This window comes from Engraulis encrasicolus, chromosome 17 (genome assembly GCF_034702125.1).
Source record: "Engraulis encrasicolus isolate BLACKSEA-1 chromosome 17, IST_EnEncr_1.0, whole genome shotgun sequence".
Lineage (NCBI taxonomy): Eukaryota > Metazoa > Chordata > Actinopteri > Clupeiformes > Engraulidae > Engraulis > Engraulis encrasicolus.
Window position 1 is genome coordinate 23,005,261 of NC_085873.1, and position 17,500 is coordinate 23,022,760.

At 42.5% G+C, this 17,500-nt stretch overlaps 3 protein-coding genes across 3 annotated transcripts in view; all 3 read right to left on the bottom strand.

Annotated features, from left to right (window-relative positions):
- LOC134467972 (integrin beta-3-like) overlaps positions 1-3,029 on the bottom strand; it is a 70,299-nt gene extending 67,270 nt beyond the window's left edge. The window contains exons 1-2 of the mRNA XM_063221995.1: positions 2,938-3,029; positions 1,116-1,201 (exon numbers count right to left, since the gene is read on the bottom strand). Coding sequence (XP_063078065.1) covers positions 1,116-1,201; positions 2,938-3,016 — 165 coding nt within the window. The 5' untranslated portion in view covers positions 3,017-3,029. The remainder of the gene's footprint in view (positions 1-1,115; positions 1,202-2,937) is intronic.
- Positions 3,030-9,758: 6,729 nt separating this feature from the next.
- Positions 9,759-12,627, bottom strand: LOC134467334 (manganese-dependent ADP-ribose/CDP-alcohol diphosphatase-like). Its single transcript, XM_063221229.1, has 3 exons — positions 11,807-12,627; positions 11,128-11,235; positions 9,759-10,384 (listed from the first exon to the last, which is right to left on the bottom strand). The coding sequence occupies exons 1-3, from the start codon at positions 12,357-12,359 to the stop codon at positions 10,077-10,079; spliced, it is 969 nt and encodes a 322-aa protein (XP_063077299.1). The 5' UTR covers positions 12,360-12,627; the 3' UTR covers positions 9,759-10,076.
- A 2,311-nt stretch (positions 12,628-14,938) lies between these two features.
- On the bottom strand, positions 14,939-17,369 carry LOC134467335 (manganese-dependent ADP-ribose/CDP-alcohol diphosphatase-like). The gene is made up of 3 exons (XM_063221230.1): positions 16,524-17,369; positions 15,863-15,985; positions 14,939-15,273 (listed from the first exon to the last, which is right to left on the bottom strand). The coding sequence occupies exons 1-3, from the start codon at positions 17,080-17,082 to the stop codon at positions 14,954-14,956; spliced, it is 1,002 nt and encodes a 333-aa protein (XP_063077300.1). The 5' UTR covers positions 17,083-17,369; the 3' UTR covers positions 14,939-14,953.
- Positions 17,370-17,500: the final 131 nt, after the last annotated feature.

A 17,500-nucleotide genomic window follows, 5' to 3' on the forward strand; every position in this document is an offset into this window, starting at 1 on the left:
ACCTCACCCCCACTTCCTAATAGCTTCCTTTGGAACAGGCCAGGCCACCAGGTAACAAGAAAACAACCTCCCCCCCCCCCCCCCCCCCCCCCCCCCCCCCCCCCCCGCCTTCATGGGCCCCTAGGCCAGATAACAAGAAAACAACCTCCCCCCCTCCCCCTCCATGGGCCCCTGGGCCAGATAACAAGAAAGCAACAGCCCCCGCCCACCCCTGCACTGCACATGGCCTGTACTACACTACAGATGGCCTGGGTGACCCTACCCATGTTATGTTTATGGTGTTGATAAGGGCCCTGCTGAAGCAGGCTGGTGGCACACCAGACCAGGCCAGACCAGACTGATGGATGAGGTTCCCTGTCTCAGACAAGACATAAGCTAACACTAGGGAACTATGGGAAACTGGGAGTCTAGACATCAGACACCAGTCTTGGCCATTTGTTATCAGGGATGTTGTTTGTCCTGCTCCACAGCTCAGTTCGGACATTTATTATGAGGAGCGAGTCATTAACCCTTTGAGGACTAAGGCTTTCCTCATTCAACAACTCCCAGAGCTATGTGTTTAAAATCCGACAAAGGCTTTGTGACATCATTGTGAGAACTCAATTTTTTGCCAAAATTCTAATCACATACATGTGATATGTGAAATTCCCATCACACATACAGTATGCCAAAGGCATATTAACATAGATGTTGAGTATAACCACTTTGTACAGTAAATATAACACCAGATAAAAATGCCCCTAACCTTGTGGCCTGTAAAATCTAAAAATCTAAATTCCCTTAGCAATGGATGATATAGAGAGGTATGAACGAGGAACGAGAAGGAGGAGGAGGAAGAGGGAAGCACACCTCTTTGGAACAAGGAGTGATTTATAACGAGAGATAGTGAGAGAGATGATGGAGAGACATGGAGGAGGGATGAGAGGAAGTCAGAGGAACAGAAAAGTATGAAGGAGGGATGAAATAGAGAGGGATGGAGGAGGGATGACAGGAAGGAGGGATAAGAGGAAGTAGGAGAGATGATGAAAGGTGTGGAGGAGGGACAGAGAGGTATGGAGGAGAGAGGAGAGTGAGGAGGGGGAGAGTGAGGAGGAGGAGGAGGAGGTTGATCTCACCTCCTGGAAGCACCAGGCACAGGTGGGGTGCACAGCAAGACACTGTTGGCACGTACTCACACCTCGCGATGTGCAGATGTTGGAGCCTGAAACAACAACAACAACAACATGGTAGTCGATATATACTGGTAATGCAACAACAATATACAGTAGTAACTACTGGTAAAGAAACACGCGCACCCATGCACACATGCATACAGTACGCACGCGCACACAAAGACACACACACACACACCAGAGTAACAATGTACATTGGTAAACACATGCACGTGCACTTGCACACACGCGCACTCACACACACACAAATGCAGCATGCACACATGCATGCATGTACACACGCACACACACAAACACGCACACACACACGCGCACACACGCGCACACGCACACACACACACACACACACACACACATTGTAATTCTGCATTGCACAAAAATTTGCCTTGTATTAAGACCTGCCGTTCTTTATTAGTCTTCAGCAATAGCCATGTCATCCCGGAGATTAGCAGCAGTGAGTGCTCTGAGGTCCAAGCAGATTGCTTTGCTATGGGGTGGCGGCTCTCACCACAGCTGGTGTGAATGAGAGTAATTATGCTTATCTCATATCTATCTCACTCCCCAACACAGATAGGCAGGCATGGCTGTAACTACCATTGAGGACACAGAGGTCATGTCCACGGTATTTTCAGTAATGTAAAAATGTATCTATGATGAAAATCGATATATGATCAACAATGATAATTTCAGTCCGTATAAGCCACCTCCATTTATCCTCAAGACAGTGATTAATGAAATCAAACTAAAGAGTTTGAAGCATTCTAAATGCACAGTATGCAGTACAGCACACATTTGACCCCGGTATTTGAAAATGTCTGATTACGGCCCTGTAGGCAGGCTGGTGTGAATGAGAGTAATTATACATATCTCATATCCATGCGTTCCTAATCATAGATAGGCAAGCAGAATAAAGAGGCTGTTGGCCAAAGACCAGAGAAGGGAGTGCAGGGAAAACACGTCCTGTCAGCAAAACAATTCCCTGCTGAACTCATTGTGGTTCGTGTCTGTGTAGTGACGAGATGCCATCAGGGTGTTTCGTGTGTGTTTTTCTGTTTTGTTTTCAGTTTCAGCAAAAAACTGCAGATTGAGTAACTGTCAAACGTCATGCATACCTCTCTCACAAAGCACGGAAAGTCTGTCAACTATTGCTCAGCACCATTTAACAAGTTATGAGGAGAGAACAGAGAACACACAACTGTATTATATCATACTATTATAGGCTAGTTTGATATGTTATGCTATGTTATATTATATTATCCGATATTATATCATATTATATTATATTCCCCGGCCCTTAGTGATGTGGTTCTGAGGAGAGAACAGAGAACATGCAACAGCAGCAACTCCAGACCAAGCCACAGGTGTTGCCCTCTGATGGTTCTGCATTACTGTAACCAGGACTGATCTCTTTGAAAAGGCTTTTCAACTTCATAAACTCTACTGTATACTTTTCACCCTGTATGAGCACATTTCAACCATAGGCATGCACATCACAAGAATACAATAGGCTACGCTTAGATGAGGACTCCACAGATTTAAGCATCAGAAGTTGAAGTTGAAAGGTTAAAAAAATGATAAAAACAACTCAGGTTAGAGAATAGGATACTGTATAATATTGACTAATTATATTATTTTATATAGCCTACTGTAATATATTATAGGGTTAGGGTATATAGGCCTAGCCTTGTTTTACATTATATCTTAAAAACATTTATAAAACACAACAATATTGGTCGCTACAAATTATGAAAAGCTAAAGACTCACCCACAGTCTTGACTACCATAAATAAGACCAGAAGACATGATATCCTAAATCCCCGTGTTCGTGCCATGGCCAGGTCCATGTACAGTGCCACAGCCAAATGTCCAGTGAGGAAACCGCGTGCCTCTGGAGTTGAACAACTAACGTTTCTCCGCCCACTTTTTTTCCCCTCCGAGGAACAGCCAGCATCAACTCACACCAAATACAGTAAATTGTGGAGAGCTTTTTTTCTTGTAGGAAATTCATTAGTTACGAGGTAAGAGAAGGGAGGGCTTTCGTGATGTCAAAGGGGAAACATGGACCATAACAAATGTCCTAGACGTTAACAAATAACCCGAGAAAGACCCACACATAACATGCATGTGTTTACATAGCCTACTCAGGGTCCTACGGACTACTGTCCTACTGAAGATACCTACTTTTCTTCTGCTATGACGCGTGAGAAATGAGAAATGTTGCCTTAACATTGCAGTCACCATCATCGTGTTGTTTTACGCATTTTGGGGACAAAATAAACATTTGAAGAAAGTGTGCAGATTTTAACTTCCTAGTCATTCCCACGGACGTATTTGCACGCCTTACATGTCAATTAAATGCCAAAGTCATTTGAACAGCAGAGTGCGCCTTCGTGGATACATTGAATCCCCAGCAGACCCAGCAACAGATGTCTCACGAGTGGACTCTAAATTCACTCATACGCGTGGTGATTTGTCTCCACCTAGCGTCTCAGATATGAAAATGTACGAACGTAGGCCTAATAATGAAAGTTCAAGGATTCCTGCCAAACCATAACCAGATCTCTCTGTGTTTCAGAATGTGTGGTTCTGTGAAAAGTTTCCATTTAGTTGCATAACACTTTAGAACGCATTCCACTTTAGAATGTATTCCAGTGTTTTGGTGTCCTTTAGGAAAATCACTACATCGGTGTATCTCTTTTTGAGCTTTTGAAGCAGCAGCTTTCCAACATACTGTATGTTAAATTGTAGGGAGAAAAAAATGTGAAATTCCTTGTTGAATTTTAAGCAGTGCATCACTATCTTGCTGGAAAGTCCAAAGTCCATGTCCCCCTCCCATTCTTACGGTCAAATAACTCCAACTCAGCCTCATCTGACCACACTATAATTATATCCCCGAAACGCGGAGCGTCGGGGATGTAATGGTTTTGCGTGCACCGCCGCCGCGTCCGCCGCCGCCGCCGCCGCGTCACGTTTTTCGTGTTAACGCGATAACTTTTGAACGGATGTTTGGATTTGTCCCAGATTTGGTGTGTTAATGCTCTAGGGCAGGTTCATGAACTGATTCGAGTTTGGAGGTCAACACTTTCAAGATGGCTGAATTCAAGATGGCCGAATTTTTGTGTGGCCCATAACTTCTGACTGGGTGGATGGATTTCTCCCAGATTTGGTGTGTTAATGCTCTAGGGCAGGTTCATGAACTGATTCGAGTTTGGAGGTCAACACTTTCAAGATGGCTGAATTCAAGATGGCCGAATTTTTGTCTGGCCCATAACTTCTGACCGGGTGGATGGATTTCTCCCAGATTTGGTGTGTTAATGCTCTAGGGCAGGTTCATGAACTGATTCGAGTTTGGAGGTCAACACTTTCAAGATGGCTGAATTCAAGATGGCCGAATTTTTGTCTGGCCCATAACTTCTGACCGGGTGGATGGATTTCTCCCAGATTTGGTGTGTTCATGCTCTAGGGCAGGTTCATGAACTGATTCGAGTTTGGAGGTCAACACTTTCAAGATGGCTGAATTCAAGATGGCCGATTTTTTGTCTGGCCCATAACTTCTGACTGGGTGGATGGATTTCTCCCAGATTTGGTGTGTTCATGCTCTAGGGCAGGTTCATGAACTGATTCGAGTTTGGAGGTCAACACTTTCAAGATGGCTGAATTCAAGATGGCCGATCTGGCCCATAACTTCTGACTGGGTGGATGGATTTCTCCCAGATATGGTGTGTTAATGCTCTAGGGTAGGTTCATGAACTTATTCGAGTTTGGAGGCCAACACTTTCAAGATGGCTGAATTCAAGATGGCCGAATTTTTGTTTGACTCATAACTTTTGACCAGTCGGATGGATTTGTCCCAGATTTGGTATGTTAATGCTCTAGGGTAGGTTCATTAACTGATTTGAGTTTGGAGCTCAACAGTTTCAAAATGGCGGCATTTTTATTTGGCCATTAACTTCTGACTGGGTGGATTGATTTGCCCTGTACTACCTTATTTTAACAGTTCAACATTTCAGTGAATCTACCATATTAGGTACAGTGTAACAATATTTGATACCATGTAATACTAGTGTAATACCAGTGTAACAATATGCAATACCAGGTACAGTGTAATAACCAGTGTACAATATTTAATACCATGTAATACTAGTGTAATACCAGTGTAACAATATGCAATACCAAGTAATACCACTTACACAAAAATACATGATGTAGTACAAAATTGTTACATGGTGTTACACTGATATTATATTGTTACAATGGTTATTACACTGTACCTAATGTGGTATATTCACTGTAAACCATTAAAACAGTGTTACCATTTGCCCCATTTTTTTTCTTCATTTTCACAATAGTCATTTGGTTTTAAGCCTATGCACGTCATTGATCTATGTATAGATATTAAATATATTTCTTTAATATTTTGTATTTATCATATACGTTTATGAAAAGGTGGACGGGAGTGGTAGGAATGATGGGGGACTGGAAGCGTTCCGTTTCGGGGATATACCTTAAGCAGTCGAAGGCGACTGCACAGGCAGTCTAGTTTCCCAAAATGCCTTTAGCTTTAAAATATTTGAGTATTTTTTAGATTATAGCTTATAATACATATTTTGAATGATTTGAATATGTTTTATTTGTACAACAGGGTTGGGAAGCAGAGCCTACTTCTATCACCATAGAAACTATCTGATAGTCTGTGCAAGAATTCACCAGCATATTCACTTCTTGCGCAGACTTAAGAGTTTTGGTGCATGTAAAAACATCATGCTAATATTCTATTGGAAAACGATTGAGTCTGTTCTCCACTATGGAATTATCTGCTGGTTTAGTAACTTAACAGTGAAATACAGGGCGGAAATCTCAAGCCTCATTAAAACTCCTGGCAGGATAATGGGGGTGATGCCCCACCTTAACCCACAGGAGCTTTTTGAGCAGGCCACTATTAGACAGCCAAATGTCATTGCATTTGACTGTAATCATGTACTGAATGGAGAGTACACCGTTTTGAATTCTGGGAGGAGATTTAGGATTCCCCTGTGCAAATACAATAGGTACAAACACTCTGTTATTCCCCAGTCAATTAAACTCCTTGGTAACGCTTTAGAATAAGGTTCTTCTAATAGGCCTATGCGTTTATAGTCACTAGTAAGCAGGTAGTAATACCCTTATAAGTGCCCAATGACATGCTCATTAACTTTGTTAACATCTTATAAGCTGCTTATTATGTGTTTATAGTGGTTTATTTTTTTAGTCTTATTATTTACATCGGTACACATATCCATCTTGATATGCTGACTAATACTAGATATGGAGGCGTTGTGAAAAAAACTACATTTTCAAGATGGCTGCCATGTGTACTGATTTTCATGCTTTTACTCAAATAGAGTTACTCATCAGATGTTAACAACGTTAATAAGCCTGTTAACAAAGTTAATAAGCATGTTATTGGGCACTAGTAAGTGTATTTCTAGCTGCTTACTTGGGAACTATAAACGCTTATTAGAAGAACCGGTAACACTTTACTTAAAGCCAACATTATAAGCGCATTTATAACAAATTATAACGCACATTATAATTACTTACAACATATTATGACTACACTCATAATGCTTCATGATGCTTTATATTAACAGTTATGAATAACTATGAATCTAGCTTATAATGCTTTATAAATCGAAGGGTATCATGAGTGCTCATGACTGGCTATAAACTACAGGCTGCCTGATGGGGCTTATAGTACATTATGAGTACCTATACCCCTCTATGCACAGACCTGCATGATAAACTGTCATAAGGGCTCATACGATGCTATAATGTTTCATGTAAGATCATAAGTTGTCAATGTGTGCTCTAAGTAAACTGAAGTTCATATGGATGCATCTATAATGCACTGTATAATGCACATCTATAATGCATCATATTGTACTGTAAGCCCCATCAGGCAGCCTGTAGTTTATATCCAGTCATGAGCACTCATAATACCTTTGGATTTATAAAGTATTATAAGCTAGATTCATGGTTATTCATTACTGTTAACATAAAGCATCATGAAACATCATCGGTGTAGTCGTAATGCGTTGTAAGTAATTATAATGTGCATTATACTTTGTTATAAATGCGCTCATAATGCGCTATAGATATGGGCTTCATAGAAAGTGTTACCGAAGAACCTTATTCTAAAGCGTTACCAACTCCTTAATAAACAGGGTGGAAATGGAAATGAGTTGTACTCAGTAGGGGATGGAATTATGCAGTGACTTGATGGTGCCTGCTGGGGGTGCCTGTTGAATGAATGTATCCTTCCTTGCTCCTACTATTTTTTGTCTTAAATTAGGGTATGCATGCCATTCTAGATATATATTATAGTATGGAGGTGCTTTGGTTAGGGGTGGAGGGGTGGGAGCGGGTGTTGAAGGGGTATGTGCAATGGTGTGGAAATGCTGAGGCAGGGACAGTATGGACTGGATGGGGCAGGGTCAGTGGATTAGGACATCCAATGTTTCTGAGGTGCTGTTTCCACATAGCTGGATATTTTTTTAGCAGGGTATTTTTTTTCTCCTGTTTAGGCGTAAACGCAACATGTGGATAAAAATAAATCCTCCATTGTAACAAATGCGTTTCAGCCCCCTAAATAGGATATTTTTTTCTCCTGCTTATTATACCTGGATTTTAAATATCTGCTACGTGGAAACGGAAGGGCAAAACCAATGCAAAACCAATGCAACCAGGAGAAAAAAATATCCACATAGAAAAATGTCCAGCTACGTGGAAACAGCACCTGAGCCTTTGTCTTGTCTATCCTTGTATTGTTTTATTTCGCAGTATGTTGTATGTCTGTTGATGTTGTCCTTTTTTGTATTTTTGCACTGCTGCAACCTCCTGTCTCCGAAATATATTTCTCCCTGGTGGAGACTAATAAAGTAACCTAACCTAACCTAAGACATACACAGCCTGTCCAAACAATGTCACCACCAAAACAAGGAGACACAATTTTCTCTTTTTCCGCATCTTTGCGTTGTTAATGCTAAATAACTTACTAAATAAACAATAGCAACTGTAATGTTTCTAATATTATTGAAGAAACTTGGATTTGTCACTAAACGTATTTATTATCATAATGAGTCAGGAGGATACAGGTACACTGTGATATGTTCATTTCATCTACTGATGACTTCCAACACAGAGACACACATCCGGGGGTAGGCCTACATAATATCTGCAGCCATCTGGTGGCAGGGGGTAAAACTACAACTCATTAACTTCTTACAACAGCAACTAAACAAATGATATATAAATGTGTTGCACACACAAAATGTCCATGTTGTTAGACCACCTTTTTCAACCAGTGTTGCATGAATTTTTCACCATAATCGTCATTGATGATGGTAACTTGAACGCTGGGCCCTCTCCTGCACACCCCTCAACAAGGCTGAGATCTGGACTCGGAGGTGATGTGTCAGCTCCCTGAACCATGTTTTCAAAATTTGAGGCCTATGACTCCCATCTGCATCTCAAACCGCTCCTGATGCAGTTCATTGTCATCTGTCTGCATTTCGGTATGCAATACCTTTCTCTCAGACTATGAACTCTGCATATTCAAATAATAATTAATATGTGACCATACATCTAAGAGCAACAGTTATGTACTCCCAGTTGGCCTATGAACAGAGGTAAATATTCAGTATGTAAACATTACAAGAGGCTTGTGTGGTTTGTGTCATGTCCTTCACAGTACAGAAAAAGTTCCTTTACAGTATGTTTCAAGAAATGATTAACCATCAGCTGATCTACATTTTCCCCCAGCTGAGAGGTCCAAATATTCATAACGGATATAATCTAGATAAGGCCTTAGTCGGAGAGTCTCCCATGTCATTCAGTAAACATTCAGTCAAAGTCGACCACAGTACAGGGATTGACCTCTTTTTTTCGAATTACTGAGTCGTCCATTGGCACATGTTGTAGCTGTGGCCTAATGGTAAGGGAGTTGGTATCACCATCAGAGGGTTGCAGGTTCGAAACCCACCCCCGGGACGCTGGCTGTGCATAATAGGGACTCTATGCTTTGAGTTGCCCATGTGAAGAGTGGGTTGGTTGCACCGTAGCTATGTCACAGCTATAACACTGCAGAAACAAAACAAAGCAACCAGAACTACATAAGGCCTGTGTCGGAGGTCAGAAAGGCTTTTCCTCATGTCATACACTCTTTCTTATGTCATATGCTGCACTGTGCAGGTTCCATCATGCAAATCTACAAATGAACAACCAGCTGATACAGAATGAGGCTCAAATCTTCATTGCAGGGTCCATGTCCTGTAAAGATGAAAACCACTTTTGGGGCACTCCTTCCTTACTTAAGTTAAAAAGACTTTATTGAATTCTGGCCACATGCCAACATGTTTCGAAATAGTGTCTTCATCAGGGCATGCCAAACAATTGCCAATTGCATCATGCTCTGATGAAGACACTATGTGGAAACAAGTTGGCATGTAGTCAGAATTTAATAAAGGCTTTTTAATTTTAGTAAGGAGTGCCTCAAAAGTTGTTTTCATCTTTACATGCTGTTTGGACAGCCATGTTCTTTTGATGAGCACCCTGTTTTTTGTGTTTTCTTTTTTTCATTTTTTTAAAACTAAATTTGTATAGGCGACCCAGTGAAGCATTCCCTTCACCCTCTTTTTGATTGCATTTATGGACTTAGGGTCCACGTCTTGTTGAGGTTTACGTGTCACGTCACACGCTGCCCTCTCCATCTTCTCTCCCAGCACAGTCTTTCACGGTACTGCATGACGCGGTCCCCCATCCTCCCTGATCAAATCACATCATGTCCTGTTCTATCCAGCCAGTCTCTCAGGGTACGTCATCTCTCGGTCCCCCATCCTCCCTGATCAAATCACATCATGTCCTATTCTATCCAGCCAGTCCCTCAGGGTACATCAGCTCTCGGTCCCTCATCCTCCCGTTGCCCTTGACTACCATGCGGTCCTCGTACACGTACACCGTCCCGTAGGCCTGGCTGTCTGGTGGGGTCTCTATGACGCCCTCCAGGGTCAGGTGGTGGACGCCCGTGGCAGGGTCCTGATGGTACCCGCCGTCGTGGTCGTGGCCGGCCATGTAGCACACCACACTCCTATGGGCCTGGAGCAGGGACAGCAGCTCGGGGTAGTTCCAGGCCAGAGCCTGGGGCTCTGTGGCCAGAGGATGCACAGGGAGATGGGCTGCAAGGAGATATAGATTGTGTGAGCTAAAGGTGCACTGTGTAGAATGTGGCCAGAACGGGTACTGCAACTATGCTGCTCATTGAAACTGTGCTTACCAAATTTGATCTTTTCGTGAATATTTATTAAATAGTTAACCAATATTTACTAGTATAATCAAAGTACAGTACGTTTTGCAGTTAAAAATGTCTATTCCTGGAAATTCAAAATAGCAGACCATGGGGAAGATTTGGTGGTGGCGGTTCATTAAAAAGGTAACAGTTTTGAACGGTCAGCATGGATTATGGAAATAAACTACAAGAAATCTTGCACGGTTCACCTTTAATGGATACTTTGCACTTCAACTGCCCCAAAAGGGGCAATTAAATGTGCAGCAAGACATAACCACATGCTGTACAGACAATAGGACATGCCATAAAGTGCAGGGCTAAAATGAAAAGGGTTTTATGGAAGGTAATCCAAGTATCCAAATTTACTTTCTGATTATCATTACATGTTTAATACTGGTAATGATATAATGAATTCTGGAAATAAAGAACTAAAAATCTCACACAGTGTCCCTTTAAGACACAGCGTTATACATTTGCTGTTGTTACCAGAATGGCAATGACCAAGTCATAGTGTATTACTAAAGTTCCTGTGTTATGTCATAATGTTGTAGTACTATGGTACTTGACTTTTCAATAATTATTACAGTGTGCCACCAGTTGTATGGCGTGCATTAAGGGGCTACACCCACTTACTGGCGATAGTCACCCTCTCCTGCATCTTGTCAGCTTTAGTGAGCACCTCATCTAGCCACTGCAGCTGGTCTTGACTGAACCCTCCGTTGAACTCTGGTCCTGCGAATGCTGTTTAAAAGAAGAATCAGAGAGACAGAGATCTGACAACCGTCACAAGTGGACCATATAACTAACATTGCTGAAAGACTACAGCAGCACACACAATCACACTGTAAAACATAACCGTATGGAAAGGATATTGTAAAATCATACACAACTTTTTTTTAGTTTTAGAAAAGTTTTACAAAAATATTTTTATATGGCAGGGAAAACAGATATACAATTTTTTTTGGTAAATTTACTCCTGGAAGTGTCGCCTTTTCTCATGCAGAGTTATTAGGTGAAACTAGAATGAATAAAGTACAAATTGTACATGGCATTTACAGATGGTGTGTATGATAGCCTAAATTACTTAATAATTCTATGTTTTGTCCTTATAATAATTCTGTATGAGAAAACACCAAATGGGACCACTTTCAGGAGTAAATCATATATGGAATATATATCTTATAGCCTATAAATAATTATTATAAGTTCTAAACTGTCGTATGGGTAGAAACTGGCCAGACACAGGCACAGGTCATTTTCGATTCATTCACAAGTTTGGCACACTTGTGATAAGGTGTCAGTTCACATTTACCTGGCGGACGGTTAAGGTCCTCGTTGCTGTTGTGGTTCTTCATATACTTCAGTGATAGCTGGTACTTGTCACTGGACTCGCCATGGCCAAGGATGCCCATGTCGTAACTGTCAATCAAAACAAAGCGGAACTTTGGGGCGGGGCTAAAATGGTATGCGTAAAAGTCGTGGTTATCCAAGAGTTGTCCTGAGTGACATTTGCTGTTCAGTGCGGATGACAGGAGCGCGTCTCTACTAAAATTATAAAATTCGTGGTTTCCCCACACGTGATGCATTGGCGGGCCACGGCTACATTCCCTCAGAACAGTATCCAGTGCGCTTTGGGAAGCGTTGTGCGTTTTGTTAAAGCCATCGATTATATCACCAAGTTGGAGAATGAAGCTCGGCTTGACCTTTTCCACATTCCAGGCATCAATAGCTGTCTGCAACAGCTTCAGGCTGTTCCTGTAGTATCGTTTTCTGGTCTTTTTAAAGTTTGACCCGTCGTCAATGTCCGCATATTGAACATCTGCTATTATTCCAAACGAAAAAAGCGGTGGTTCGCGGTCCTGCATTGCATTCAACCAGCGTTTCAGGAGCAATACGTTCCCCGTCCACCTGAAAAGCCTGCGCGTAAACGTCGTTATTGGACCCTCTTCACCACATGGAATAGTTACGCACTGGCAGGACAAAATTGCTGTGTTGACACGTAGGCTCTGTTGACTCAATAAACTACAAACGTCCGTGATAGGACACGTCGGAGAGATTGTTACATGTGTGAAATCAACTTTAACTTATCAAACACTAAAAGACTACACAGCTGTAGTCTTCAAACCGTCAGGGTCTCCCCGACCCTGCCTGTCCTGAGGATTCATCGCATGCGACTGATTGCGCTTCGTTTGTGCAGAGAGAGAGAGAGAGAGAGAGAGAGAGAGAGAGAGAGAGAGAGAGAGAGAGAGAGAGAGAGAGAGAGAGAGAGAGAGAGAGAGAGAGAGAGAGAGACAGAGACTCGGGGAGGGCGCGCGCATTTGGAATAGTAGGCTATTTAGTCATACAGTGATCACAATATAAGCAACTACAAACACTGATCTATGTCAGGTTCACAATCACAAAAGCCATTGCAGGAATATAATAGGCCCTATCTCAAATGGACTGGAGGACAGCATGTTCCAGGTCTCATAACGCACGCTGGCTACAGTGACACTGGGTGGTGCTGTTCAGTAAGATATTGAGAAATTTCATAGGAAAGAGAATCCTGATCCCAGGGAGAAAATGCAGTGGTTTATTATTTATACTTTAACCAGGGTTATTTTTGTAAACAGAAGTGTCCTTCACATTCTTGTTAGTGTATTTCATAACAGGAGGGGTTGATGCCATTATTGGACTACATAAGGCAACTACTGCATAGAAATGCCAATACCGCAAATGAAAACACTAGCACACCAACTCATTTTTCAGGGAATAATACATAATGGCTGTTGTGGCTGTAATGGATTTTCTGAAGTAGAGGTTGCCAATAGTCTCTCAAAATAAAAAGATCAAACTGAATGTAATTGTCAATTAAAACTAAACAATGCAACAAAAGATGGGCACATAATCAAAAAAACATTAAATTCTCTATTCCGGTGTACTTTTGCAAACTCATCACCAATGGTCTCATAGGCCTTTACATCTTAACTCTTCATATTCAAATAATTTAACAATTGATATGTGACTATAGATTGAAGAGTAACACAGTTAAGTATTCCCAGTTGTATTACAGAGACATATTCAGAGAGTAAATATTACATAAGGCTTGTGTCAGGGAGGCTTGCAGGTCCAGAGTTTATATTGGCCTAAAGCTCTCCTCAACTTTACAATACATTCAGCATTCAGCTCCCATTCCTACAGTATATAAAGGTATACAGTCAGAGAGAGAGAGAGAGAGAGAGAGAGAGAGAGAGAGAGAGAGAGAGAGAGAGAGAGAGAGAGAGAGAGAGAATGCATGAGTTAAAAAGTCCCTTTTCACTCAAAGAGCAGCTAGTCTAGAAACACATTGTGTCATGTCCTTCACAGAGTCCAGCCAAAGTTCCTTTACAGTATGTTTCATCACACAATTAACCATCAGCTGATCTATAATTTCCCAGCTGAGCTTCAGAGAGAGGTAGAGAGCGCAGGATAGACCAGATTATACTGTATATATTTTTAGGGGATGTAAAGAAAGCGTCCTCTCACTTTGTGTAGTGTGCTCTCCCTTTATTAAGTCGTGTGCACGTTTATCGAAATTATGTGCTCGTCTTGTGAAATGACTGCACTCTTTACAAATTGCCCTCCCCTTTTCAGCCTACCTCTATAATTTTCTCATCCTTGAGCCTTTAAAGACTCCCAAGAGAGCGTAAAATAATCAATGCAGAAAAAAACTAGATAAGGCCTTAGTCCAAAAGTCTCCTATGTCATTCAGTAAACATTCACCAAGTTGAAGTCAACCAGTGTGCTGTGCTTTACCATTCTTGTTTGGGAATGGTATGCATAGACCATAGACGACGCTTTAAGTCTCCCATGTCATATGCTATTCTATCCAGCCAGGTTTCCCCTGATGTTTCATCGAATAATTTACCCTTCCGTAATGTACCTGACATAAGAAACAGCTATGCCACTGCTATTGCACGGCATAAACAAAACAAAATAACAAAACAAAACTACATAAGGCCTGTGTCAGAGGTCAGAAAGGTTTTTCCTCATCATGTCATATACTCCTTCTTATGTCATATTCTGCACTGTGGTTCCATCATGCAGAACTACAAATTAACAACCATCTGATACAGAATGAGGCTCAAATCTTCATAGCAGGGTCCATGTCCTCTTGAGGTTTAGGTAACACTTTACTTGACGCCGGTGTCATAAGCATGTCATTACAGTGTCATAATAGTGTCATGACACAGTTATGCATGTGTTATGAACATTATGTCCATGTCATAAACATTTTATGACTGTTGGCCTTAAGGGACATTCGGTGGTCTTATTGCCATAACCGAATGTCAGTCAAGGCCAACAATCACAAAATGTTTATGACATGGACATAATGTTTATGACTTATCTATGACATGTATCATGACACTATTATGTCACTGTAATGACATGCTTATGACACCAGCGTTAAGTAAAGTGTTACCGAGGTTTCCACGTCACGTCACACGCTGCCCTCTCCATCTTGTTTCCCAGCATACATCATCTCTCGGTCCCTCATCCTCCCGTTGCCCTTGACTACCATACGGTCCTCGTACACGTACACCGTCCCGTAGGCCTGGCTGTCTGGCGGGGTCTCGATGACGCCCTCCAGGGTCAGGTGGTGGATGCCCGTGGCAGGGTCCTGATGGTACCCGCCGTCGTGGTCGTGGCCAGCCATGTAGCACACCACACTCCTATGGGCCTGGAGCAGGGAGAGCAGCTCGGGGTAGTTCCAGGCCAGGCAGATGGGGTCTGTGGAGAGGGGAAGCACCGGCAGGTGGCCTGTAGAGAAACACCACAAGATTCATGGGAGTGAGAGTGAACCTGATGAAGCAATAGCAAAACGCGTTGTTCACCAAATAAATTACCAGCAAAGATACCAGTGTGCGGTGATTCATCCTTCATTTACTTGGATTACTCTTACTGCACATCACCAGCACCTGGACAGTGGTTGTGCACAGGGACGTTACTTTGAGTACAAGATTCATGGGTTAGTGCGGTTAGTGCGTCAGACTTGTAGCCCAAAGGTTGCCGGTTCGACTCCTGACCTGCCAGGTTGGAGGGGGCCTGGGGGAAGTAATTAACCAGTGCTCTCCCCCATCCTCCTCCATGACTGAGGTACAATGAGCATGGCACCGTTCTGCCGCACTGCTCCATTGGGTCACCGTTTGGGCAAGGCAGCTTGAGCCTTTACTTATTTATTTGGTGAAATCAGATGACTAACGTTGTTGTTCTTATTATCTTCACCAGGCATTAGTAGGAGTTGTCCGAGGTACGTTTTGAATCCAAAGTTATACTTGTCATGAGCACAGGAGAGGTACGAGGAGCATTTCCTTGAAATGTGAATTGTGGCTTGTTTTGATCAACTTACATGCAATAGTGACTTTCTCCTGCATCTCGTCAGCTTTAGTGAGCACCTCATCTAGCCACTGCAGCTGGTCCTGACTGAACCCTCCGTTGAACTTCACGAATCTCTGCTCCAGTCCTGAGAACACTGTCAAAACATACAGCAGAAACAGTCCAGTCAGACACACAGATTATATTAGACATGCACTGGTCATACAAAGAATTTGAAATTACATTTCTTGCGAAAGCAAGAAATGTAATTTCAAATTCTTTGTATGACCAGTGCATGTAAAGAAATTGACAATAAAACCTACTTGACTTGACTTGACTTGACTTGACTAGATAGACATGCCATGTATAGTCCAGTCAGACACACACACATGCACGCACGCGCACGCGCACGCACACACACACACACACACACACAGACACACACACACAGAGAAAGGGCATTTAGGCTCCCCTCCTTCACAAGTACGGTACACTTCACCGTAAGGTGATCCCAACAGACCTATATAAAGTAGATGTAAGCTATTGCGGATGTCAACAGCAATACAGTAAGATTACAGCACTCTTACATAATTGAAACTATGTAATACCCATACTACTAGAATTGTAAAATGTACACCCATGACAGTCTGTCATTCTACTTCTAACGTAGGCCCTAGACATCTCTGGCCAGTTACCTGGGGGGTGGTTGAGGTCCTCGTTGGCATTGTGCTCCTTGAGAAGTTTCAGAGACTGCTGGTATTTCTCACTCTGCTCATCACGTCCGATGAGGCTGATGTCATAGGAGTCCAGAACTACAAATCGGAACCGCGGGGCGGGGCTAAAATGGTATGCGTAAAAGTCCTGATTGGCCGAGGGCTGCTGCTGATGCGAGTCGCACGTGGTGTTGAGTGGTGATGACAATAGCGCGTCTCTGGTGAAGTTATAAAATTCATGGTTTCCCCAAACGTGATGCACAGCCGGGCAGCGGTTAAATTGGGCCAACACCGTATCCAGTGCGCTTTGAGAGGCGTTGTATTTCTTGTTAAAGCCATCAACTATATCCCCAAGTTGGAGAATGAAGCTCGGCTTGACTTTTTCCGCATCCCAGCCATCAATCGCATTCTGCAAGTGCTTCAGGCTATTCCTGTAGTATCGTTTCCTGGTCTGTTTAAAATTTAAACCGTTGTCTATATCAGCATATTGAACATCCGCTATTATTCCAAACGAAAACAATGGTGGTCCACAGTCCTCCATAGTCTTCTGTATGCATTGACGTTTCAAGAACAATCCTCCTTTATCTACCCACCCGAAAAGCTTGCGAGTACAAGTTAGACTGGATACCTTCACAACACGGCGACAACTGTGAAACACAGCCAGAACGAAAAAACTACGTGGATAACTATACTATAGATAACTAACTATAGAGTCATTCACGGGACATGTGGAAAACTATTGGTCTGTCTCAAAATTAATCAAAGGCATACCCATTCATCTCAAAAGTTCTTGAAGCTACGGGACAGCCGGTGCGCTCTGTTCCTCGACCGGTTGGTCCGTGAACCTCGACCTTCCTGTTTACCTCCAAGGTTTCATCGCGAACGACTATTTGCGCTCATTTTGCGCATACACATATGATAGACCTGACACCTGGCTTGCTTTCCAATATGCGACCTTG